Here is a 25,109-nt window from a genome sequence, read left to right as displayed (position 1 = left end):
ACTGCCTGTGATTTGCTACTACTCATAGGGGGGTATTCTGATTCATTAGCTCGGATGCAAATTTGCGAGTGACCCAGATCCCGCCTTGCGAATGGTGGTAAGCCGGCCCACCATTCGCAAGGCGCGTACGTTCGCACTGACTGCCAATGGATGTTTTACATAAACATCCATTCGCATGCCACTGGGACCCTCCCATGTCTTTCGATGGTCGGGGACCATCAAAAGATGTGGAAGGTGCACACATATGTAAGGTTGCTCTGAGCTACCTTACATATGCATGTACGCTCGGGGGGAAGTGGGCAGGAAGCTGACATCCAGTGCTGTCAGCTGCCCACCCCGCGCCGGTCCGTCACGGCTCCGTTAGCATAAGAATGGCCAGCTATATGTTAGTTGGCCAGCTATATGTTAGTGGGCCAGCCCGCTGCCCTCGTTTCACAAGCATGGTTGCGTGCACCCAGTGGCCAGTTTGGTCGCTGTGGATGCACGCAGCAAGCGCATGCAAATGCTCAGAAATGCGAAATGCATAAACATTTGCCACGTGCGAATGCACTCGGGCCTGAGATGGACCAGAATAAAGCCCATAGTCATCTTTGCCCACCTCCAATGGCTCTGTACGAGGTTTAAAGGTCTGCATGGGAGACATTGGCAGGAAAAGCCTACACTGACTGTACCTATGTGAGACTGCCCCTCTGTACCAAGTATGCGCAGTGCAATTCCACAAGATACAGGCTGCAAATGGGGGAACATTCAGCTCTGCATCTGCCCCATAATGTTCCAGGCATTGTCAGAACCTATGAGTTTTCTGGACTCGGAGCAGGACCACAGGGTTGGTATTTGCTGGAGGAAAAATGTAGGAAACTTGGAGGCTTAATTGGGTTTCTCCTCAGAGGTAGACAGAGACAGAGGTAGACTAGTGATACTAGAAACATACTGACTGGAATCTGAAATTCCATATAATCCAATAAAATCTTTAGTTTGTAGAACCATTTATAGTGTCTTCATGAGAGTAGTAATGGCTGTAAGATGAGCTGCGGAGGAATTGCTGTAAGATGAGCTGCGGAGGAATTGTGTAAGATGATCTGCTGAGGAAGGGCTGTAAGATGAACTGCTGAGGAAGGGCTGTAAGATGAGCTGTGGAGGAACGGCTGTAAGATGAGCTGCCGAGGAACGGCTGTAAGATGAGCTGAGGAGGAACGACTAAAATGAGCTGAGGAGGAACGGCTGTAAGATGAGCTGCGGAGGAACGTCTGTAAGATGAGCTGCGGAGGAACGGCTGTAAGATGAGCTGCTGAGGAATGTCTGTAAGATGATCTTCTGAGGAACGGCTGTAAGATGAGCTGCTGAGGAACGGCTGTAAGATGAGCTGCTGAGGAACGGCTGTTAGATGAGCTGCTGAGGAACGGCTGTCAGATGAGCTGCGGAGGAACGGTTGTAAGATGAGCTGCGGAGGAATGGCTGTAAGATGAGCTGCTGAGGAACGGCTGTACGATGAGCTGCTGAGGAATGGCTATACGATAAGCTGCTAAGGAATGGCTGTAAGATGAGCTGCGGAGGAATGGCTGTAAGATGAGCTGCTTAGGAACGGCTGTAAGATGAGCTGCGGAGGAATGGCTGTAAGATGAGCTGCTTAGGAACGGCTGTACAATGAGCTGCTGAGGAATGGCTGAACGATAAGCTGCTAAGGAATTGCTGTACGATGAGCTGCTGAGGAATGGCTGTAAGTTGAGCTGCGGAGGAATGGCTGTTAGATGAGCTGCTGAGGAATAGCTGTAAGATGAGCTGCAGAGGAATGGCTGTAAGATGAGCTGCGGAGGAACGGCTGTAAGATGAGCTGTGGAGGAATGGCTGTAAGATGAGCTGTGGAGTAACGGCTGTAAGATGAGCTGTGGAGGAATGGCTGTAAGATAAGCTGTGGAGGAACGGCTGTATGATGAGCTGCGGAGGAATAGCTGTAAGATGAGCTGCAGAGGAATGGCTGTAAGATGAGCTGCGGAGGAACGGCTGTAAGATGAGCTGTGGAGGAATGGCTGTAAGATGAGCTGTGGAGTAACGGCTGTAAGATGAGCTGTGGAGGAATGGCTGTAAGATAAGCTGTGGAGGAATGGCTGTAAGAAAAGCTGTGGAGGAATGGCTGTAAGATGAGCTGCGAAGGAATGGCTGTAAGATGAGCTGCTGAGGAATGGCTGTAAGATGAGCTGCGAAGGAATGGCTGTAAAATAAGCTGTGGAGGAACGGCTGTAAGATTAGCTGTGGAGGAACGGCTGTAAGATTAGCTGTGGAGGAACGGCTGTAAGATAAGCTGCGGAGGAATGGCTGTAAGCTGCAGAGGGAGAGAATATATAAGAGAACGTTGGAGCTGCTGTTTATATGCATACAAGCCCATGGCTGAGATGTAAAGGAAGCAGAGTTTGGTCCAATTTTGTGAAATTTGGGATTTTTCTGCAAAAGTCGCACAGTTTACAAAGTCAGCCATTGTAATAGCGTCCGAGTTCATGAAAAGCCAGATGTGTCCACTCATAACAAGAGCGCCTAGTGAAAAGTCAGACAGAGATGTTTTCCCCATGTTAGATGGGGTGTGGATTAAAAGTTCTACTGTTTATAAGTAAGCAGTCAATAAGTTGACAACAGAAGGTGGACACATGAAAAAGGTTGACATGGTGAAAGGGTCGACTCAAGCAAACGGTCAACGTGGAAAAGTGTCCTCACCTATCGACATGAACCTCCAATTTCTATGTAGACCAGAGGTGGATCTAGACCCCATGGGGCCCTAAGCAAGATATTAGTCTGGAGCCCTCCTCCCTTATACAATTCATACAGAGCCGTCCCTAGCCTAAATGATGCCCTAGGCAAGATTTTGGCTGGTGCCCCCTAGCACCACCACTAGTTCCGCCTCTGACCCTGCTCCCCTTTCCCAGCACCATCAACCCTCATCATAGCAGTCATCATTTTGGTGCCCCTACCCGCAATATTTTAAATAGAAACAGCGCACACATTTGGTGCGCAGCCCAAACAGGGGTGTGTTCTTGCTGGGAAGGGGCATGGCCACACAATAGTACCCCCAATTCAAATTATGCCACACAGTAGTGCAACTTTATTCACTTTATATCATGCAATGGTGTCCCTTATTCACGTTACATCACACAGTAGTACATTACTCCTCACATTATTCACATTATACCCTTAGAAAAAAATCCTGAGAAAATATTGTATTTTAAGCACCTCCATGGCCACATTGCAACCCAGCACAAAGCAGTGTGTGCTGGACAGAGGAGAAGAGCTGCAGCTGCTGCTGTCACTTAAGGGGAGGGGGCCCGTGGCCCCCACTGGGCCCTTCCATCAGACTTTGGCCTGGGTAATTTGTACCCCCTACCCCTTTCTCTCACCACCCCTGATAATACCACACAGTAATGCCCCTTACACATGACACACATTATTAATGTCCTTATAACCATAATGCCCCTTACACATTATGCCAACCGATAATAATGCCTTTCATACACATAATGACACACATAATGCCCCTTACACATTTTGCACATTATTAATGCCCTTATACACATGACACACATACAGTAATGCATGTTACACATATGTTGCACATTATTAATGCATTTATACATGACACACATAATGCCCCTTACACATATACCGAACACTATTGCACAACCATCCCACCCGCAGACAGCACTCGCAAAGCCGCTAACACTGTGACCTCTGCCTCTGCTTGGATACAGATGTTTCCTCATACATCTTGACTCAATAGGCCATGCAGCTCCTGGCCAGTTCTGCTAACGTTGGGTGCATTTTTTGCTGAAAATTCGTTTTATTTGCATTGTTATAACCAGCACACACAAGGAGCTTCCGATGATTAAAATGATATGTGGCATAAATATATTCTGTGTGCGACTGTGGCTGTACCTGCATACAGAATGCTATGATACAGTGATTTCCATGAACACACTATTTCATATGCAGATACAGCCTCACTCACAGACGGAATATAGGCATGCTGCATATCATTTTAATCAGCAGAAGCTGCTGATGCCCCTAGGCATTCCAAATGCCCTAGGCAATTGCCTAGTCTGCCTATGCCTAGGGCCGGCTTTGAATTCATAGCACTATACTGTATGTTTGCTGCTGATTGTAGGCAGTACCTTGGTGCATATGCAGCTGAGGCAAATCTGAATCAAGCGCTAGGGGGGAAATTGACTAAGATGGGAGTTCTGTTGTAGATGGCACATTGCCCGGCTCTGCGATCAGTATAGACTGAGCACAGTGGGCTCCATGCTGGCTGCAGAACTTGTGCCATTCTCCTCTGAGCACTGACTGGATGAGCTCTAGCACTAATATTGTTCTAGAACACTGCACATTTCCATTGTAAATTGTATAGTGTTTGTTTCTTTATTATTACTGTATTTCATGTTATTTTTGTCTGTAGTGCTGTGTGATACACTTCAGACTGAATCATTTATTGTATTTATTTTTTAATGTAAACTGTATAACGTCTCTTTTTCCAGAGAAGGTTCCTCAGCAATACGTCATTACCACATAAAGGAAACCGGGTTCCCCAAACAATATTACCTGGCAGAGAAACACGTCTTTAACTCTATTCCGGATATGATTGAATATCACAAGCACAATGCTGCAGGTAAATATAACAGTAATTGTGTATAACACGTATAAGGGATGGTAAATCCAGTGTTTTTTTTTTTGGTGCTCATTAAAAACCGATAAGGGGAAATTTACTTTAAGATGGAAGTTCTATTTCAGATGCTATGTATTATCTTGTAGAAGGTGCTAATTAAAAGTAGATTCTCATTGGTTGCCCATAGCAACATACCGAGGCATCGGACCGAGGAATCGGATAAAAAGGGTCCAATTCGCATGTGTTTAACCTCCGATTGCGATCAGTGCACATCAGACCCAAGCCGGAGATTGTCAGTGCAGCACCAATCATCCATTGGTGAATGGGATCGCATGTGATTCTACCACCGGGGACCTTCCTGGGCGCCTCAAGGGGGAATCGGCTACAACTTCTTCCCTCAGAGAAGTCACAGTAGTGCATGGGGGCTTAACTTACCTATATTGCCTAAATCTAACCCTTCTACCCCCGTGGCCTAACCCTAACCAGCCTCAGCAAACTTAGGTTCAGGATGCCGATGGTCAGGATTTCGGCACAGGCATAGTAGTAAGCAGTGGTCTTCCCACCAGTGTAGGGATTCCAGCATCGGTATTCTGACTGCCGTCTCTTTGAATGCCGGTATGCTTACCAGATCCCATAATAGACAGACATTGTAGGACCGTCTTTATCCTGCCCATCTACTGTAGATACAAGGGTATGCCAGCTCCCACTCTACACTAACTGGTGCAAAGCCCTTAGGATTCTGGGCCTCGTGATTTCCAAGTACATTTTACAAGTCCCTACCTGCAGTAATATCTTGTATCCAATCTCTCAATTCATCTAAGCACTAGATAGATGCTGGATACACCCTGAGCGATACATCTTTAATAATATGCATGATATTAATATTGTTAATGATATTTATAGTGAGTATGCTCAACATTGTTAACGATATGTGCTCATGCGCATCGATAGTGACTCCTCCATCCCATCGTCTGTACTTGCAGCTCAATGTTGACTAAATAGTCAAAGATGCATGTACGGAGCATGCAGGGTCACGGTGAGGTCACTATCTACAAGCGGCCAGCATTAGATTAAGTTCTACATTATATCAGCTACGTTCTCTCTGTGTGTGCTGGGGGTTACTCACATGCCTTGAGTAAACATTCAGAGTTCTGTTTTTGATGCCACTTTTTGTTTTCTCCAGGTCTAGTTACCAGGCTGCGATATCCTGTGTGTCAAAAAAATAAAATTGCACCTACAACAGCTGGATTTAGCTATGGTAGGTACCATGCAGGTTTAGTATTTTCACTCGCTTTCTTATACATGTTTAGTAAAACACGGAGCCTACATATTTATTTATTTATTAACAGTTTCTTATATAGCGCATACATATTCAGCAGCGCTTTACAGAGAATATTTGACCATTCACATCAGTCCCTGCCCCAGTGGAGCTTACAATCTATATTCCCTACCACATGTACACGCACACACAGACATTCTAGGGTTAATTTGTTGGCAGCCAATTCGCCTACCAGTATATTTTTGGATTGTGGAAGGAAACCGGAGTACCCGGAGGAAACTTACGCAAGTACGGGGAGAATATACAAACTCCGCACAGTTAGAGCCATGGTGGGAATGGAACTAATTGACCTCAGTGCTGTGAGGCAGTAATGCTAACCATTACACCATCCATACTGCCACATCCTACATATATATTAAATATGTTACTTTTTTACAGCGCTCTAGTCAGTGGGTCAGTCAGCACTCTAGTCAGTCAGTTTGTCCATCAGTCCTAAAATATGAACACTGGCACGTTATACCACTTAAGCTATCATTTTTATTGTCAGGTTCAGCTTTAGTAACAATAATTGAAATTTTGGTTAAAAATATATTCCATATTTGTTTTTTTTTCTATACATATATTAATACACACACATTCATTTATACATATATCAATAATTTTAGTGAATTGATCGTCTGCGGTCTCTCATATTCATTCACATCAAATGCTTTTCAACCATTGTGTGTAGAGCTACTGTATGTATGTAAAATGTTGGTACTTGTTTCCCAGCACGGCGCCAACTAAGCTTAGTGGGCTATTCTGCGTAGGAAAATCGCATCGCGTACCGTGTATAGTGCTGTGCGATGTCCATGTTAAGTGCACAGGAGTATATAATAATAAATAATTTCACAAAATGGTGGTAATATGACACCTAGACAAACCATCATAGTAGGAAATATAAAGAAAATAAGTAATCCACTAATAAGACAATTAAAAACAATATGGGACAATGCAAATAAAATAATGGGATATGAAGGAGTGGATCCGGAAACCCCAGTGTGGATCAAAAGGGTGGGAAAAATAAGAAAGAGAACGAGATAAGTGAGGAAAAGATCAGGGTTCCATGGGGTAAAGTAGGAATAAAAAGTATTGGACAAGTATACCAAGGTGGAAGATTGAAGAGTTATAATCAATTAGAGGAAGAATATAAATTACCGAGAGGTTATTTTTACCGCTATTTACAGTTGAGAAGTAATCTTTATAAAAGTTATGGAAGTAATATCGTGAATATTGTCCCCGATAAAGCAAATGCTGGATAGAGAAAAAAAGGGTAAAATTGTCCAAGATATATAAGATACTGGTGAATGAGATTGTAAACCATCAGGTAGAGAAGACCAGACGGGAGTTGGAGTTGGATCTGGGGGAATTGAATAATCAGGAATGGTAAAGGGCATTGGCCTCTGCCACCAGGGCAACAAAATCCATTAGATTCCAACAGATCAAGCTCTATATTCTACATAGAGTGTACATCACCCCAGAAAGGATAAAGAAGATCAACTCAAATAAGAATGATATATGCCCCAAGTGTAAGAAAAACCAAGGGACATTTTTGCATATGCTATGGCAATGTAAATTGGCTAAAGGTTTTTGGGATCAGATAAGCCAGGTACTAATTAATATCAGGTGGTTAGAAAGGAAGTATACCGCAAGGACATGTCTGTTAGGCCTCAATAACCACCCGGGAGGAGGGAACATAAACAATCAGTTAGTAGAGAACTTACTAGCTATGGCGAAAGTGATAATTGCAAGGAAATGGATGGCACAGGAAGGGCCTGAACTGAGACAATGGATTCAATTAGTGAATTGCACAGTAGAACACGAAAGACACATGCATACAGTATTAGGATGCATAGTAACACAAATAGATTAGAAAGAATATGGTCACAATGGACACAATCAGAATATCACAAGGAATAGATAAGGCACAGGGGATGGGAAAATAAGGGAATGAATGTATAATAGTAAGTGGAATACAAAATGAGATAGCACGGTAGGCAAAGAAGTCCTAAGTGTAAAGCAACATATGCACAAGGGATAGAGTACGAGCATGACTAAAGTTGGTAAAGGCAACAGGGGGTGGGGGGTTTACAAAAAAAAAAAAGATGAAGAAATGAGTAGTTGGTATATGTAACAAGAGAAGCACTTAGTGTGGATATTGATGTTGTTTTGTGTGGTTTTTTTTTTTCTTTCTTTGGTACTTGTTTCCTAGCATGGCGCCCGTCGGGGTTGATCGCATGCCTTAAGTTAAGGTACTTAAGGCATGCGATCAACGCGATGGATGCGATTTTCTGTGAATTACCAGCTTTAATTGCCGGTAAAGAGAAAATCGCGTTGATCGCGTCCATCGCAGGCCATTAAAATGGCCCGCGACGCGATCAACGCGATTTTCCCATAAAGAACAATGTTAAATGAGTTTTAAAGTTAACATTGCGTTGATCGCGTCGGTCGCATGCCATTATAATGGCGATCGATGCGATCAATGCGATTTTACATAGGGAACAATGGGAAAAGGGCCAATATGGTCAATTTCTCATTGTATATGCCCCCTCATGGGTATTAAGTATGGTTAATGCCCCCCCCCCATTGTTAACGCCACCCCACTATTGACGCCAACCCGAAGCCAACCCGACCTTTTCATACCCCCACTATCCACGTCAGCGTGGAGTTGACTTTAGAAAGTGTGGCAAACGCAGCGAGCCACCGAGCCCGAAGCGTGGCGAGCGCAGCGAGCACCGCCAGGGGACGCGTATACCTGTAAAGTTATGCACGTCCGCTCGCCACGCTTCGGTCTTGGTGGCTCGCTGCGCTCGCCACACTTTATAAAATCAACTCCACGCCGACGTGGATAGTGGGGGTATGAAAAGGTCGGAGGACGCATACCGCCGCCCCTCGCGGGCTCGCTGCGCTCGCCACGCTTCGGGTTGGCGTCAATAGTGGGGTGGCGTTAACAATGGAGGGCCATTTCACCCATATGGGGGGGATTGCAATGAAAATGGGGGGTTTTGGGGCTTTTTACATTGAAATCACTGATTAAAATGTAAAAATTGCGTCGATCGCATCGCATGCGATTTGGTTGGCATGCAATGCGATTGACACGATTTTTGTGGCCGCGATCAATACAATCAGAATCGCTGGTGCCGTGCTAGGAAGCAAGTACCCTTTCTTTTACTGTAATTACAACCAATATGCATATGAATGAAGATTGAAGATTAAAAATAGGGAAATGCATATATAAGAGTGGACTATACATGTCAAAGGACAACTCCAATGTTTAATAACAAGAATATGTCATGATATACTGTATGTTACATGTATGGTATGTGACGTCTGTAAACTTTTGAAATACTGAATTTAAGTTCACCGCATGTCACCAAATGCGATGCAATGCGATATTTCATACTATAAGCACCCATGCCATGAGATGTGATGGGTGCTTACTATGGACAGTATTCAATGAGAAAAATTCTCCGTGCATGGCGAGAGATTTTTTTCTCTCGCCATGCACTCGCCCTGTTCCGGAGGGCTCGCTGCCACTCCTGCTCCCACTATTCAATGTGGTTAAGACTCGCCGCCACTCGCGGCGAGTCTTAACCCCTCCAGCGGATGAGCGTCCGCGGCAGGGAGCTGGCTGGGAGCCGGGGGACGGTGGCAGCCAGGGAGATTAAAGTCTCCCTGGCTGCCCCAGAACATATGTGGAGGGGAGGAGGGCTCCCCGGGACCCAGGCAGCACAAGCTGCCTCCCCTATAGCCAGCGGGGGACCCAGTATTCACTGCACCCGATCGTGCATATGTAATGATCGGGTGCAGTGAATATATGAATATCTAATGAGCGGCTCGAGAGCTCCGGCCCCCTGCTGGCTGCTCTGTGTAAAAAAAAATTAAAAAAAAAATTAAAAAAATTATTTTTAAAATTAAATATATATTCATTTGCTATAAGCACATGAATAAAAATAACATGCCCCTTCACAGAAAAAAAATCCTGATTTTTTGACACCAAAATTAAAAAAAAACCTTTTAGTTTAAAAGTTCACATTCCAGTTCTCCATGAAAAGATGAAGAATTGCTACACGGAGAGACACGGCGAAAATAACTTAAAAGGACGGCGAAAATATCACATTGAATAGGGTGGTTCACTTTTGGAGAGCAAAATGCTCCTTCCAACGTGAAAATAGCACAAACTCACCATAAAACACGGCTAATTTTCTCATTGAATACTGCCCTATGCCATGTGATGCAATGAGATGTGATCTGTGCATAGTATTGCATGTGATGGGTGCTTACAATTGTAAGCACCTCTGGCATTGTTTTGTGACACCCCCAGTATCCATGCCACCCCGAAGCGTGGCGAGCGGTGGCGGAACGCATCCTCCGACTTTTTTATACCCCCAATATCCACGTCGGCGTGGTGTTGATTCTATATAGTGCGACGAGCACAGTGAGCCACCAAGCCCGAAGCGTGGCAAGCGGACACGGAATACATGTAAAGTAATTTGCGTCCCCTCGTTCAGCCGCCGCTCGCCACGCTTCGGGGTGGCGTGGATAGTGGGGGTGTTTTAGGAACACATTCACACCAGCCATATCATACATCTGAGACAGTTAACTAAGAACTGTAACTTTTACTTAAATATATGAAAAAGAATGATAAAGATAATAACAGTAATGAATATATAACAATAAAGATAATAGCAATAATTAATCGATTAAAAACACTGAAACATTAATTAATCACAATAAAAACATCATCATTAAAATATTAGTCATCTTTAGGAAGGAGGGTCAGTGCAAAGAGGATTCTTTTGAAAGGGAAGAAAAGGATGGGGTGTGGCTGTGCGCTTGTGGGCGTACTATGTAAACGTGTCCAAATCAATATAGATTGTAAGCTTGCAGCAGGGCCCTCCTACCTCCATGTCTGTCTGTTGTTACCTAGTTTGTCTTATCACTGTCTACTATTGTAAAGCGCAACGGAATCTGCTGCGCTATATAAGAAACTGTAAATAAATAAATAAATAAATAAATAAATAAATATAGATGATCAGTGGAAAAGTGGAAAAATTACAGGAAAGAGCTGCAGTAGAAATGTGGGTACTTCACCACATATGTAAATAAAAAGGAAAAAACGAGAAAAACTACTATGTTCTGTAATTCTGCTCACATATTAATCACTTTAATACTTTTATACCACTAGAGGTCACTGTTTGGCATTCAATCAGAAGAATGTGCAATATAAAAGAAAATATATTTTGTAATTCTAACTAATAAAAACTGAATAAATTTATAATACAGGAAATAATACAAAATACACAACAGCAAATAATATAAAAGGACATAAAATAATATAAAAGGACATAAAATCTGAGTATCAATACTGATTGCACAGTGAGATCTTTTTGCTGAAAAATTCCATCCTCAAATTGATAGCCTATGGCTTTTTTATGTCCTTTTATATTATTTGCTGTCTAAATTGTGTTGTGTATTTTGTATTATTTGCTGTATGATTAATACCCCTTTTACACCAGAGGTTGGACCCGGGATATTGCCTCTCCAGTCAGGGGCAGGGCATGGTGTAAATGGGCTTAAAAAAAATAACACGGGTACTGTTCCCCGGGAATCTGACCCAGCAAATGTTCAGGGTCGGACACGGGGCTTATCCGGGGCTCAGGGTGGTGTAAATGGTCATTATCCGGGTTATTTGGCAGGGAGAAGGCCGCAAAGAGCTGATTGGTGCTTCTGCGGCTCTGGCAGATAGTGTCATCTGCCGGAGACCCGCACACAGGGGTGCAACTATGGCGGTACGGGGTGGTACGGCGTACCATTAAAACAAATGGTGCCGGTACCCCGTACCGCCATAACAAATAGGCCGAAATATTTACTGCGCATGTGCGCATATGTAAGTGGCGGGGGGGCGTGGCCACTTACATATGCGCGCTAGCGCCGCTCCCCCCCGCCGGGTCTTCCCTGCTCTCGTCTCCCCCGCTGTGTACGCGGGGGAGACGTGCTGCTGCTGCTCTCATGATTTCGTTACAGCTCCTGCTGCTGGACCGCGCGCGGCTATTGGTTAGCGCGCGGTCCAGCAGCAGGAGCTGTAACTATCAGGAGCAGCAGCAGCAGCAGCACGTCTCCCCCGCGTACACAGCGGGGGAGACGAGAGCGTGCGGGCGGGCAGGCACAGGGGGCTGTGTATGTGCCTGCCTGCCGGGGGGGGGGGGGGGGGGGGGGTTCTATCCCCCTGGGCAACGAGCAAAGTGGCACAGATATATCCCCCTGGGCAACGAGCAAAGTGGCACAGATCTATCCCCCTGGGCAACGAGCAAAGTGGCACAGATCTATCCCCCTGGGCAACGAGCAAAGTGGCACAGATCTATCCCCCTGGGCAACGAGCAAAGTGGCACAGATCTATCCCCTGGGCAACGAGCAAAGTGGCACAGATCTATCACCTGGGCAACGAGCAAAGTGGCACAGATCTATCCCCCTGGGCAACGAGCAAAGTGGCACAGATATATCCCCCTTGGCAACGAGCAAAGTGGCACAGATATATCCCCCTGGGCAACAAGCAAAGTGGCACAGATCTATCCCCCTGGGCAACGAGAAAAGTGGCACAGATATATCCCCCTGGGCAATGAGCACAGTGGCACAGATCTATCCCCCTGAGCAACGAGCAAATTCAGTCCACCTTGGCATCGGCATGAAGCCCCTGGCATTGAGCATGTAGGTAAGTGGCACTTATGTGTCAAATGTGTATGGTGTGTTATACAGTATGTGTTGGGCATTGCGTAGTGTTATATAGTATGACATGGGCATTGCGTAGTGTTATATAGCATGTGATGGGCATTACACTGTGTTATATAGTATGACATGGGCATTGCGTAGTGTTATATAGTATGACATGGGTATTACAGTGTGTTATATAGTATGTAATGTGCATTATGGTGTGTTATATAGTATGTAATGGGTATTATGCTGTGTTATATAGTATGTAATGGGCATTACGGTGTGTTATATAGTATGTGATGGGCATTACAGTGTGTTATATAGTATGACATGGACATCGCGGAGTGTTATATAGTATGTAATGGGCATTACGGTGTTATATAGTATGTAATGGGCATTACAGTGTTATATAGTATGTAATGGGCATTATAGTGTGTTATATAGTATGTAACGGGCATTATAGTGTGTTATATAGTATGTAATGGGCATTACAGTGTTATATAGTATGTCATGGGTATTGCGGTGTTATATAGTATGACATGGGCATTGCAGTGTTATATAGTATGTCATGGGCATTGCGGTGTTATATAGTATGTCATGGGTATTGCGGTGTTATATAGTATGACATGGGCATTGCAGTGTTATATAGTATGTCATGGGCATTGCGGTGTTATATAGTATGTCATGGGCATTGCGGTGTTATATAGTATGTAATGGACATTATGGTGTGTTATACAGTATGTCATGGACATAGCAGAGTGTTATATAGTATGTCATGGGCATCGCGGAGTGTTATATAGTATGTCATGGGCATTGTGGTGTTATATAGTATGTCAGCGGGCGTACAGACTCTGTGGGGGGGGGGGCGGTGGCATGTAACCACCCCCCCTTGTGTCATATGACCACGCCCATGGCCACTCCCCTGACCACGCCCATTTTTCGCTGCGCGCCGGAGGCGCGCAGCACAGTACCACTAAGTCGTTTTTTCTACTCGCACCACTGCCCGCACATGGAGCAGCGCAGCAGCAGCAGAAGCAGCGTTACCACGCTGTGTGCAGACTGTGCCCTACACTACAGCAACAGTCTGTGCTGGAAGCACTCTCCCCAGTGAGTTTACAGCCTCATCTGCAGGAACACACGCTGACTGTCACACAGTGTGTCCCAGTGTGTTACAAGTTTGTATTCATACGCATCTTCATCTTTCTTTATGAGAATACATTACATCTATAAAGATTCCAATGTATGATGATTTTATGCATATTTTCAGCTTAATAAAGCAAAAAAACTTGAGGAGTGTCATGTTCCATTTGTTGTGACCTCATCAACAGGCCAAAAATCGATTTTTTAATGACAGCAGCAAGGAAAGGCAGGGCTGATCCGTTCTCAGTGTAAAAGGGCAATACCCAGGAATAACCTGGATTGAAGTGCAGTGTAAATGGGGTCTGAGGCAGGGCATGCCCTGGTAATTTCCCGGGTTCAATTTCCCGGGTCCTACCTGGCATTCTGGTGTAAAAGTGGAATAATTTATTCAGTTTTTATTAGTTAGAATTAAAAAATATATTTTCTTTTATATTGCATATTCTTCTGACTGAATGCCAAACAGTGACCTCTAGTGGTATAAAAGTATTAAAGTGATTAATATGTGAGAAGAATTACAGAACATAGCGCAGTAGTTTTTCTCGTTTTTTCCTTTCTTTCTAAAGGGTTCTCCGCACCCAAAGTTTTCCTCCAAATAAATTCTTGGAGGTAAGACTGTAACATGTGGCGTGCTGTACCTTTCTGACGATTGTTGCGCCACTTGCACGCGCCCACATACATTCGAAATTCTGCGTATGCACGCCTGTCGAAGGGTCGATAAAATTGTATCGCTGGTTTACTTGGGCATGGTGATACCCAGCACGTTCAAGTTCCTCAGTGCTGTATCCCCTCCAACAGTCACTGTAAATTGTGGTGCCTGCCTCGATGTTCTCCACAATCGCCGCCATCAATGTGGTAGCATCTCTCCGAGGCACCTTAACGAGAAAGCACTGGCCCGTTTCACGACATATACCCCCAAAAACCCACTGCTGTGGGAGCATACGACCAACGTTGTATTTCTTCCGGACGAACATGGACTTGTCCACCTCGACGATCTGCCCTGGACCGCCAATACGGCGCTGCGCCTGCGCCAGGCGGTCCAACGTGCACGCCTCTCTCAGCCACCGGTTGTATAAGACAGCCGTCTTCTTAGACACATCCAGCTCGTCCTGACAGAACTGGATCAATGTCATCTCCTGGGCCCAGGCGTAAATAAATCTCACCAGGGTGACGAAAGCCAAGCGGCACTCTGGGAACCAGTGGGCCGATATCAGGCTCACCTTAAGTCTGCAGACTTTCACGTGGCAGCGCCACATGTTCTCTCTCACAGAAAGCCTCATAGCGTGTCTGTTTTCACAATTCTGATACACGGGAAGCAGGTTGCGTCCTTGGAAAAACACTATCGCCTCCTCCTCATCGCGGATGCAGCCATCTCTATAACCACAGTAAGTTTGTGATAAATCACTAGAAATCACTGGGAGCTCTGAGGTACACTTCTTGTCAAGACAGAATATCACCTCAGAGTGATTTCTGAGAGGATCTGACAGGGGGTGGGAATGACAGGGAGCGGGAACGGGAAAATCGCATTGCATCGCATGTCATGCAAAAAGCACATGCGATGCGATTTCACTACGTTACCGTACGTCGAAAATCTGGGAGCCATGCTAGGAAACAAGTACCATAATGTTATACATCCAGTGTTCTCTATGTAACCAAACCATTCGAGATGGCCATCGACCATCGATGATTTGAAATCATTGATGGTTCATGGCTGATGTAGAATACTTTAGCCATCAATGGGAGAGAACCAGATGGTTTCCCTCCATCGATGGAACAGCAAAACAATGTTTTTTTTTTTTTTTTTTAAGTGCCGGGACACGGAGCATAGCTCTGCCCCCCGACACCCGCGAAGCCCCACCCCCGTGGCCCACAGGCCAATCAAACAAACACAATGGATGACCATCGATATGTAACAGGGATTAATGTGGCGAAAATTGTTAAAAAAAAAGAAGATAGTAGGTATAGAGAAAAAGAACATTTTAAAGATTAAAATTGGTCTCTGTAATCCGTTTATTAGTATATAATTATATTCAAAAAGGCTTTCTTGATGCCTTATCAAATTAGATGTGCCAATGTAGGTACTTTTGCATAGACGCTAAATTGCATTATTCAAAGAAAGTGTATGTCAGTCTAGTCCCAAATCTTCTAATGGTTCTGGGTCTCTCCGTGAGATAATCCTGTGACTGGTGTGTACTGTTTCACAATTGCAACGTTTGTATCTCTGTATTAGTTTTCAACAGAGATAAGTTGTAACTGTTGCATAAGTGTGTCCACTTCGACTACAGTTGTCTCCTGTGATAGTTTTAGTTGATCAGGCTTTATCTGTCAGGCTTATATTGCCTATAACAGATTCACTCCTGAATCATGTTCATGTGCTTAATGGTGGGGTGCGTATGTTTGGGGAACAGCAGCAATAGAATTTGCTTTCGATGTTACCACATTCAATTCGTGATATATTGCCTCCGTGCCTAATATATACCATGAGGATACACACTATTCACATGCAATTTCATGCTATATTTGCATACATTAGATAGGAGGTCTGTCTGCCGCAAAGCCTGTCACCCTTCCCTATGTGTCTACTCTTTAATGATGTGCTACCATTGTATACACACTGTGCAATTTAGCAATGTGTCAGGTGTATATGTGCACACTGTGCAGAATGTAAGTCGGATGATATCCTTACTGAATGGCCTTATTAGTACATCCATATGCAGCAAGTTGGTACCAGGGTATAGATTTTATATTTCTTATACACACTGTCATATATAATTGCACATTAATCGGTGATGATGCACTGTATTTTTGCCAGGGTAGTGCTATTTTTTGGATGTGCATTGCATGTGGCCCTCACTGGTCACTCATGTTGGATGTGCATTGCATGTGGCCCTCATGTGGCCACAACCAGCAAATCAGCTTCTAACTGCCATGTTAAAGGCTGGGTTTGAAAAATAACAAGTAGGAGCTGATTGGTTGGTTGTTTATCAATCTCCGTTTGATCACTTTTTGAAGCTTAGTACATCTGGCCCCAAAGGAGAAAAGGAGTCTCCCAGCGCATAGTAAAAGTAGGGCCAGCGCTAAAAGGGTGTCAATGGAAATCTGGTCTATGACATGATTTATATCGTTAAGGGCCATGCAGTAGTAGTAGTATTCATTCCATCTATAATAATAAATTCCTTTACTCACTATTGAGGGGAGTTATGTGTCACCAGAAAATGTTCAACAACAGTTAACGGTAAAAACCTGGAATTTACTGTATCAAAATACCATGAATTGGTACAAACCATTCTCACTGGTGCAAACAAGGCAATGGGCAAGATGTTCTCAGCTTCAGAAAGTGATAAACCACCAGATAATCAGCTGCTAGCTGTCACTTTTCAAACACAGTCTGTGAGATGACAGTTAGGAGCTTATTGGCTGGTAGTTTATCACTCTCCATGTTATCACTTTTTGAAGCTTAGCCCTATGTGTGTAAAAGCAAGCAAAAAACCTACTAAAGTATTAATTTTCTGTATAAAGTATCACATGATTTTGAAACATTGATGGTATGATTGTGATAAAACATAAAAAGATAAAGTCTTAGCATATTGCTGCTGGTAAAAAATAGGGAGACTTTGGCCCAGATGCACTAAGCTTAAAAAATGATAAAATGGAGAGTGATAAACAGCCAGCCAATCAGCTATTTCACAGGCTGGATTTGAAAAATGTCAGACAGGAGCTGATTGGTTGGCTGTTTACCACTCTCCATTTGATCATTTTTGAAGCTTAGTGCATCTGACCTTTTATATTGTATTTATTGACCGAGTGCTCAGTAAGTTATGCCATCACTTTTGTATATATGTCAAAATGAACACCACAGAGAAATCTCGCTGGGGGTCAGTTGCCGCCACCACTGGGTCGCAGTATCTGAACTTTAAATCTTAATTAGGACTAATACAGTATAATCCCATGCTGGTATTGTTGCTTTTGTACTCAGCGCTATACTGTTGCAGGAGATTGTGTACATGGTTAGTACATTCCCTGCAAGGTGTTGCTTTATATTTCGACACTATAGATTGTAGTCATCATAATACTAGCAGGGAGGAAGCCTATGTATTGTAGCAATTTCCTAATGAGATGTGTCCTTTTATTTTCAGATAAGTGGGAAATAAACCCTTCCGAGCTCACGTTCATGAAGGAGCTGGGAAGCGGTCTGTTTGGCGTGGTACGTCTTGGGAAATGGCGGGCACAGTACAAAGTAGCCATCAAGGCCATTCGAGAGGGCGCCATGTCTGAAGAGGACTTCATAGAGGAAGCTAAAGTCATGATGTATGTATGATTTTTTTTTTAATAAAGAGCATTTAAAAAAAAAAAGTCATGATGTATGTTAACTGCTGCTAATAAGATAATAATGCTCACATGCCGTGCACAGTCCCAACATTATTCCAAACAATGATGCTCCTGTGGCTCGCTGTACACCTGCTCTGTGCTTGTACATGATAGCCCAATGATCCATAGTTCATGTCGCTGCACACTACTCACATGACGTGAGGTAGGGAGAGGACACAGGCATTAGAACTGACTTCAGGAGCACCCAGGTGTAAATACAGTATAGAACAGGGTTTCTTCAACTCAAGTACCATGAACAGGTCAACTTATTATGATTTCTTTAATCATGCGCAGGTGAGTTGATCTTTCTGGGTCCGTAATGATCACACCTGCTTCCACAAACAGAAATCCTGAAAACATGGCCTGTAATTGGTCCTTGAGGACTCCAGCTGAGAATCCCTGGTTGTAAATAGTGTAATGGAGTTTGACCATACTCAAAATATTCTCATTGTCATCTTATTCTAGGAAACTGACTCACCCCAAACTGGTCCAGCTGTATGGTGTTTGCACAGAAAAGAGGCCGATCTACATAGTGACAGAGTTCATGGAACACGGCTGCCTTCTGAATTACCTCCGCCAGAAACACGGACAGTTTAATGCCGACATTCTGCTCAGCATGTGCCAGGATGTATGCGAAGGCATGAGCTACCTGGAGGAGAATAATTTCTTACATCGTGACCTGGTAATATATAAACAGGTTTTTCCTGCCCCAGAAATACCCACCACAGACAGGGCAGACCACTCCCCTTGTTCCCCTGCCACCTCCATTCACAGCCATGACCAGGCGGCAGGCTCGGGGATGTTCGGGGCGGCTCGGGGGGACCGGCTCATGCTCAATTCAGCGAATGGCAGTGACAGGTGTATGATCAGAGGGGAGGGGGGAGCAACCACTGGGAGGGGTGCCCTGAGAGGTGATGCGCCAGTGGTCTACAGCTACAGGCACTACTGGCGCACACCTGCATATTGGTAGTATGCCCAGAAATTTTCCCGGTACAGCCCGCTGCGGCAGTGCAGCTGAGCCCGGAAAACTACTGCGCATACCACTCAAAAGGTTAAAAATACAGTATAAGGAAAACTTCAATAAAAATACAAACATCCGAATGCTTCAATACAAAAAGAACCAAAAATAGGGAATTAAGATATGGAACAGATGAAAGCAAAGACAAATTTGAAAGTTTATTAACATTTCATGTGTAAATAGAATTAAGGAACTGAATCTGATTTCTATGGTATTGCACAGTCACAGGGAAGAGGCTGAGCGATGCTGTACAACTAGAATGCAAATTCAGCAGGCTGCATCTGTAGGAGATAGACGCCTCCAGCATGTATCTGTGATCCGAGTGCTGTGTCCAAAGAAGCACCATCCACCATCCTGGGAACCATAGGAGGGACACTTGGCGGGAATCAGGGGTTTTACTGATATGTAATCGGTCCTTTGAATACATTAAATATTCTGAAAGATCTGTTTATTGATGCCTATATGGGTTTCTCTGTTTAAAGATACACCCCTGATGAAGTCACAGCAGGAGACAAAACGCATTGGGTAGTCTAAACATAAGTTTCCTAACAAGAAGCCAGGAAAAGAATTATCTGTCATTATATGGACAATGTTTTCCAATGTTTTAAGAAGTTTTATGATAAATGTATTTTAATGGAATGCCGCACAGTATTCCGGATTAGTTATGATTTAATCATTCCTTTGAAGAGGGGTATTGGATATAGACCCAGTTGTACCTCTTTGACGCTATCCCCACTATTGTCTTGTATGTATTCCAATCTGGTTCTATTGGCAGAGTGTATATAAGTACGTGCAGTGTGGTTGTTAGACCTCACACTTAGAAGATATAACCAGTTTGAAGGGTTTATTCAAGTGGCAGGCTTGTAGGTTACAACAGTACTTCATGTGTTAACTTCAAGCAGTAATACAACTTGTACATTTGGTAACGACAGTCTCTGGTTGTTACTTAGCTGTAGCGTTTTGGCGCGTGCAGGGTAAATGACAGTCTGCTGGTTTACGCTGCGGTATCTCTCCCAGTCTCGCTGCTGCCAATGATGACTGATCTCCCTGTGCAAAAGGTCACGCTGGTAACGGGTTTACAGCGGGGGCTTGCTCCTATGCGCTCCGGTGCACGTGGAGCTACAAACAGCATGGACGGAGTCACACACGATCTGAGGCACACTCTAACGCGGGGACTTCCTCACAGGAAAGAGTAACGCTGCCAGCAGGGTCAGGGGTCTCTGCCCTGCTATTCGCTTAAGCGACCTGTCACTCAGGGTGACGCTTAACTACGTTGGCTGCAAGGGGGAAAGGGAAGACTGTAAGTCTTACACTAAGCAGTGTATGCGGAGACAGGCGCTGAGCGCTGCAATCTAACACTCCCCCTCGCTTAAGGCTGTCTTCGGCTACATAAAAGAACTCAATACAATGCTTTGTCCTTTTGTAATACCTGTAACCGAAAAATATGGTTAGAGAGAAAAAAAGACATTCAGAACATCAAAAACTTCAAATCAACATTTTTGAACTTAGACAAGTCCACAGTCCTTCACGAACTTAGTAAGCAAGTTTCCCGACAGTCCTTTAGTAAGCATGTCAGCGACATTCTGTTCACTTGCAATGTATTCAACATCGATGGACTTGTTCTCTGATGAAGTGATGTCTTATCGCGATGTGCTTTGACCTTCCATGGTGCTTGGTAGTACAGGAAAGATCTATTGCTCCCCTGTTATCACATGCGATACTGATAGTCTCTTCTTCATAAAGTAGACCTAACTCACACAAAGTCTCTTTGATCCAGAGTGCTTCTTTTGATGTCTCTGTAAGAGCCATGTATTCGGCCTCGGTTGTTGAGAGAGCAACGGTCGGTTGTTTTCTACTCGCCCAACTAACTGCTGCTCCGGCCAGTGTGAACAGGTAACCGGTGTGGGAACGACGATCATCTTCATCTGCTCCCCAGTCGGCATCGCAGAAGACTTTCAAATTTGAATTGCTTGTCTTGGCGAATTTTAATTTCAAGGAACTTGTACCTTTTAGGTATCTCAGAATCCTCTTCACTGCGATCCAGTGTTGTCTTCCAGGATTTATTGCAAATTGGCTCACCCGACTGACTGCATGAGTGATGTCTGGACGAGTTCCAATACTTGCATACATAAGACTTCCAACCACGTTCTTGTAAGGGACATCTTGCATTTCCTCTATTTCTTCTTGTGTGGTTGGTGACATACTTTTTGTAATCTTGACGCTTTTGTCAATTGGTGTATTCACTGACTTGGAGTCTGCCATCCCATACTTCAAGATTGTTGCCTCGATGTACGTTTGTTGGTCGACTGTGACTGTTCCCTTTTGCAAGTTTTGAACAATCCTCATGCCCAACAGATGATTGGCTGGACCTAAGTCTTTCAACTTGAATCTCTGTTTCAGTTGATCTCTCACACTTGTGATGTGATCTTCGTGACCTGCTATAAGTATATCATCCACATAGACTGCTATGATGAACAACTTTTCTCCCAGAGTTTTGTGATAAAGGCAGTGGTCAGTCTCTGATCTAATAAAATTCATTTCAAGCAGTACTGTTAGTTAGTAGATAGTGTTTGTACAGCGCTCGGAATGATGGAGGGGCTAACCCTTAGCAGCTCGCACCTGTAGGGGGGAGTCCTGTTACCCCCTGAATGAGAATAGGTAAAGAGATTGGTTGGTGCTAGCGCTCTGGGGTTGCTTTAAAGGGTGGATAATGTTTAAGAGTCACTGATGGTGTACTCTTAGCGGGTAGGCAAAAACTGTAGGCTGGGTGTTGGATGAAGATAGTAGAGGGCCGGTGTGGTCTGTAGACCTTAGGTAACCTGTCCCTCGAAGATTGTTCTTTATATCAGGGGGACTTGAGGCTGGGAGTTCTGAAAATAAGTTACTTGCTTCTGGGCTGTGGTGTTGGTACCTCAGATGCAAGGAGGATGTGTCAGAATTAAATCAGTTAACAGAATGATTGCTGCTGTAGCAACTTACCCTTAGGTCTTGTTGAATCAGCATGCACTCCTGTCCTTGATGTTTCCTGATGAAGTGATCGGCGGCAGGAGGAAATGAATCAATGATGAGGCTAGTGCTTAAAGTACAGCACAATTTATTGTAAAAGCACAAAGCAATATACAACTGAAAAAGACTGGTGTCCCAAACGCGTTTCATCCCATAAAGGGACTTTTTCAATGGTGGGGAGTATGGTGTTGCTGGCCCGGTATTTATACTAGTGAGACTGGCGTTAATTGCATTGTTTGTGCGCGGCGGACACTGCGCATGTGCAAGTGTCCGACGCTAGAGCCCAAGGTGTACTCATTGTGAGGACGGAGACGGAGACGGCGCATGTGCCGTACTCCGTATGTGTATGGCAGGGGTGAACGGACGGCTGGGGATACGTATTGGTTGGCGGATGTGCGTCGGGGTGTGACGTCGGATGCTCCGGCGTGCTGATTGGTAGGGTTCCGTACGCTATCTATCTGTGTATAGCTAACTACGCTGTGTACTGATTGGAGGGGTGGAGGAAGCTCGCTTCCACTCAATCATGATGTGATTGAAGTGGTGGTGTGAGCTACTGTCGTGGAGCTGAACTGATAACCGGCATAGGTGACAGCGGCGTTAAAGCTGTAACCTATGCGCATGCGAGGGGAGGTAGATGGAGGGTAACCCTCCATCTACCTCCCCTCGCATGCGCATAGGTTACAGCTTTAACGCCGCTGTCACCTATGCCGGTTATCAGTTCAGCTCCACGACAGTAGCTCACACCACCACTTCAATCACATCATGATTGAGTGGAAGCGAGCCTCCTCCACCCCTCCAATCAGTACACAGCGTAGTTAGCTATACACAGATAGATAGCGTACGGAACCCTACCAATCAGCACGCCGGAGCATCCGACGTCACACCCCGACGCACATCCGCCAACCAATACGTATCCCCAGCCGTCCGTTCACCCCTGCCATACACATACGGAGTACGGCACATGCGCCGTCTCCGTCTCCGTCCTCACAATGAGTACACCTTGGGCTCTAGCGTCGGACACTTGCACATGCGCAGTGTCCGCCGCGCACAAACAATGCAATTAACGCCAGTCTCACTAGTATAAATACCGGGCCAGCAACACCATACTCCCCACCATTGAAAAAGTCCCTTTATGGGATGAAACGCGTTTGGGACACCAGTCTTTTTCAGTTGTATATTGCTTTGTGCTTTTACAATAAATTGTGCTGTACTTTAAGCACTAGCCTCATCATTGATTCATTTCCTCCTGCCGCCGATCACTTCATCAGGAAACATCAAGGACAGGAGTGCATGCTGATTCAACAAGACCTAAGGGTAAGTTGCTACAGCAGCAATCATTCTGTTAACTGATTTAATTCTGACACATCCTCCTTGCATCTGAGGTACCAACACCACAGCCCAGAAGCAAGTAACTTATTTTCAGAACTCCCAGCCTCAAGTCCCCCTGATATAAAGAACAATCTTCGAGGGACAGGTTACCTAAGGTCTACAGACCACACCGGCCCTCTACTATCTTCATCCAACACCCAGCCTACAGTTTTTGCCTACCCGCTAAGAGTACACCATCAGTGACTCTTAAACATTATCCACCCTTTAAAGCAACCCCAGAGCGCTAGCACCAACCAATCTCTTTACCTATTCTCAAGCAGTACTGTGTCCAATTTTATGTACCAGCAACGACCACTCTGCTTTAGGCCATATATGGATTTCTTCAGAAGACACACTTTCTCTGTCTGAAGTTCATTCTCATCATAATGATCTGGTGATTCCATATAGATCTCTTCAAGTAGTTCTCCATTTAGAAACGCTGAATCGAAGTCTAATTGGTATAGCAGTAAGTCTTGTAAAGTGGCGACTGCAATTACTAATCTGAGAGTGTTATACCTCGCAACAGGTGAGTATATCTCCCCATAGTCAATTCCGGATCTCTGTGTGTATCCCTTAGCAACAAGACGGGCTTTGTAACGGGCAACTTCTCCGTCTGAATTTAACTTCTTGCAGAAGACCCACTTGTTCTTGACTGTCTTGCGGTTGCTTGGCCTATTTACTATGGTCCAAGTATCGTTCTCTCTCAGTGCTGATAACTCTGTGTCAATTGCAGATTTCCATTTCGCCCAATCACTGCACGCTTTCGCTTCTTGAATACTCTGAGGTTCACTGAAAGCAATATTCGCATATTCTTCCTCATATCTTCTGGCTGGTATGCCCTTGTTTCTTCTCACAGAAGCTCTTTTAGTTGGTTCGCTTCCTTCTTCAGTATTTTCTGTTGCAGGTATGCTTTCTATTTCACATACCTCTACTAGTGCTTGCTTTTCTTGCTCTTTTGCTTTTGTGGGTGATGCTGTTTCTTGAAATATCACATCTCTTGATTTCAGGAGACGTCTGTTCTCTGCATCCCAGAGCCTGTACCCTTTGCTCTCCTCACAATAGCCTAGCAATATGCACTGTCTTGATTTTGGGTCAAGTTTCTTCCTTCTCTCTTTTGGTATATGTGCATAAGCTCTGCTCCCAAAGACACGGAGGTGACTGATGTCTGGCTTCTTCCCAGACCAGGCCTCTAAGGGGGTTTTTCCCTTCACGGCCACTGTAGGTGTTCTGTTTTTCAGGTATACTGCAGTAGATACAGCTTCTGCCCAAAAACTCTTCTCCAGGCCAGCATCGTTCACCATCGCTCGTGCTCTTTCAACGATTGTTCTGTTCGCCCTTTCACTTACGCCATTCTGTTCAGGCGTGTAGGCCATCGTCAGCTGATGCTTTATGCCATGCCTTTTTAGGAAGTCGGTTAGTACTTCATTTTCGTACTCTCCCCCATTGTCGGATCTTAGGACCTTTAGTTTTAGGCCCGTCTGAGTTTCCACTAGGTTCTTGTACTCCACAATTTTCTTGACCACCTCACTTTTCTTCTT

General features: G+C 44.6%; 1 protein-coding gene across 2 annotated transcripts in view; it reads left to right on the top strand.

Annotated features, from left to right (window-relative positions):
* The window catches only part of TEC (tec protein tyrosine kinase), a 139,895-nt gene that overhangs the window by 106,853 nt on the left and 7,933 nt on the right, over nucleotides 1-25,109 (top strand). For both annotated transcript variants that reach the window (XM_083168061.1, XM_083168062.1), the window contains exons 11-14: nucleotides 4,518-4,648; nucleotides 5,829-5,903; nucleotides 17,948-18,119; nucleotides 18,645-18,861. In XM_083168061.1, the coding sequence (XP_083024187.1) occupies nucleotides 4,518-4,648; nucleotides 5,829-5,903; nucleotides 17,948-18,119; nucleotides 18,645-18,861 (595 nt within the window). The remainder of the gene's footprint in view (nucleotides 1-4,517; nucleotides 4,649-5,828; nucleotides 5,904-17,947; nucleotides 18,120-18,644; nucleotides 18,862-25,109) is intronic.

The sequence above is a fragment of the Crinia signifera genome, chromosome 1 (genome assembly GCF_055691185.1).
Source record: "Crinia signifera chromosome 1, ASM5569118v1, whole genome shotgun sequence".
Classification (NCBI taxonomy): domain Eukaryota; kingdom Metazoa; phylum Chordata; class Amphibia; order Anura; family Myobatrachidae; genus Crinia; species Crinia signifera.
The sequence above is the reverse complement of the archived record's forward strand: the minus strand, read 5'-3'. Positions and strand labels throughout refer to the sequence as shown.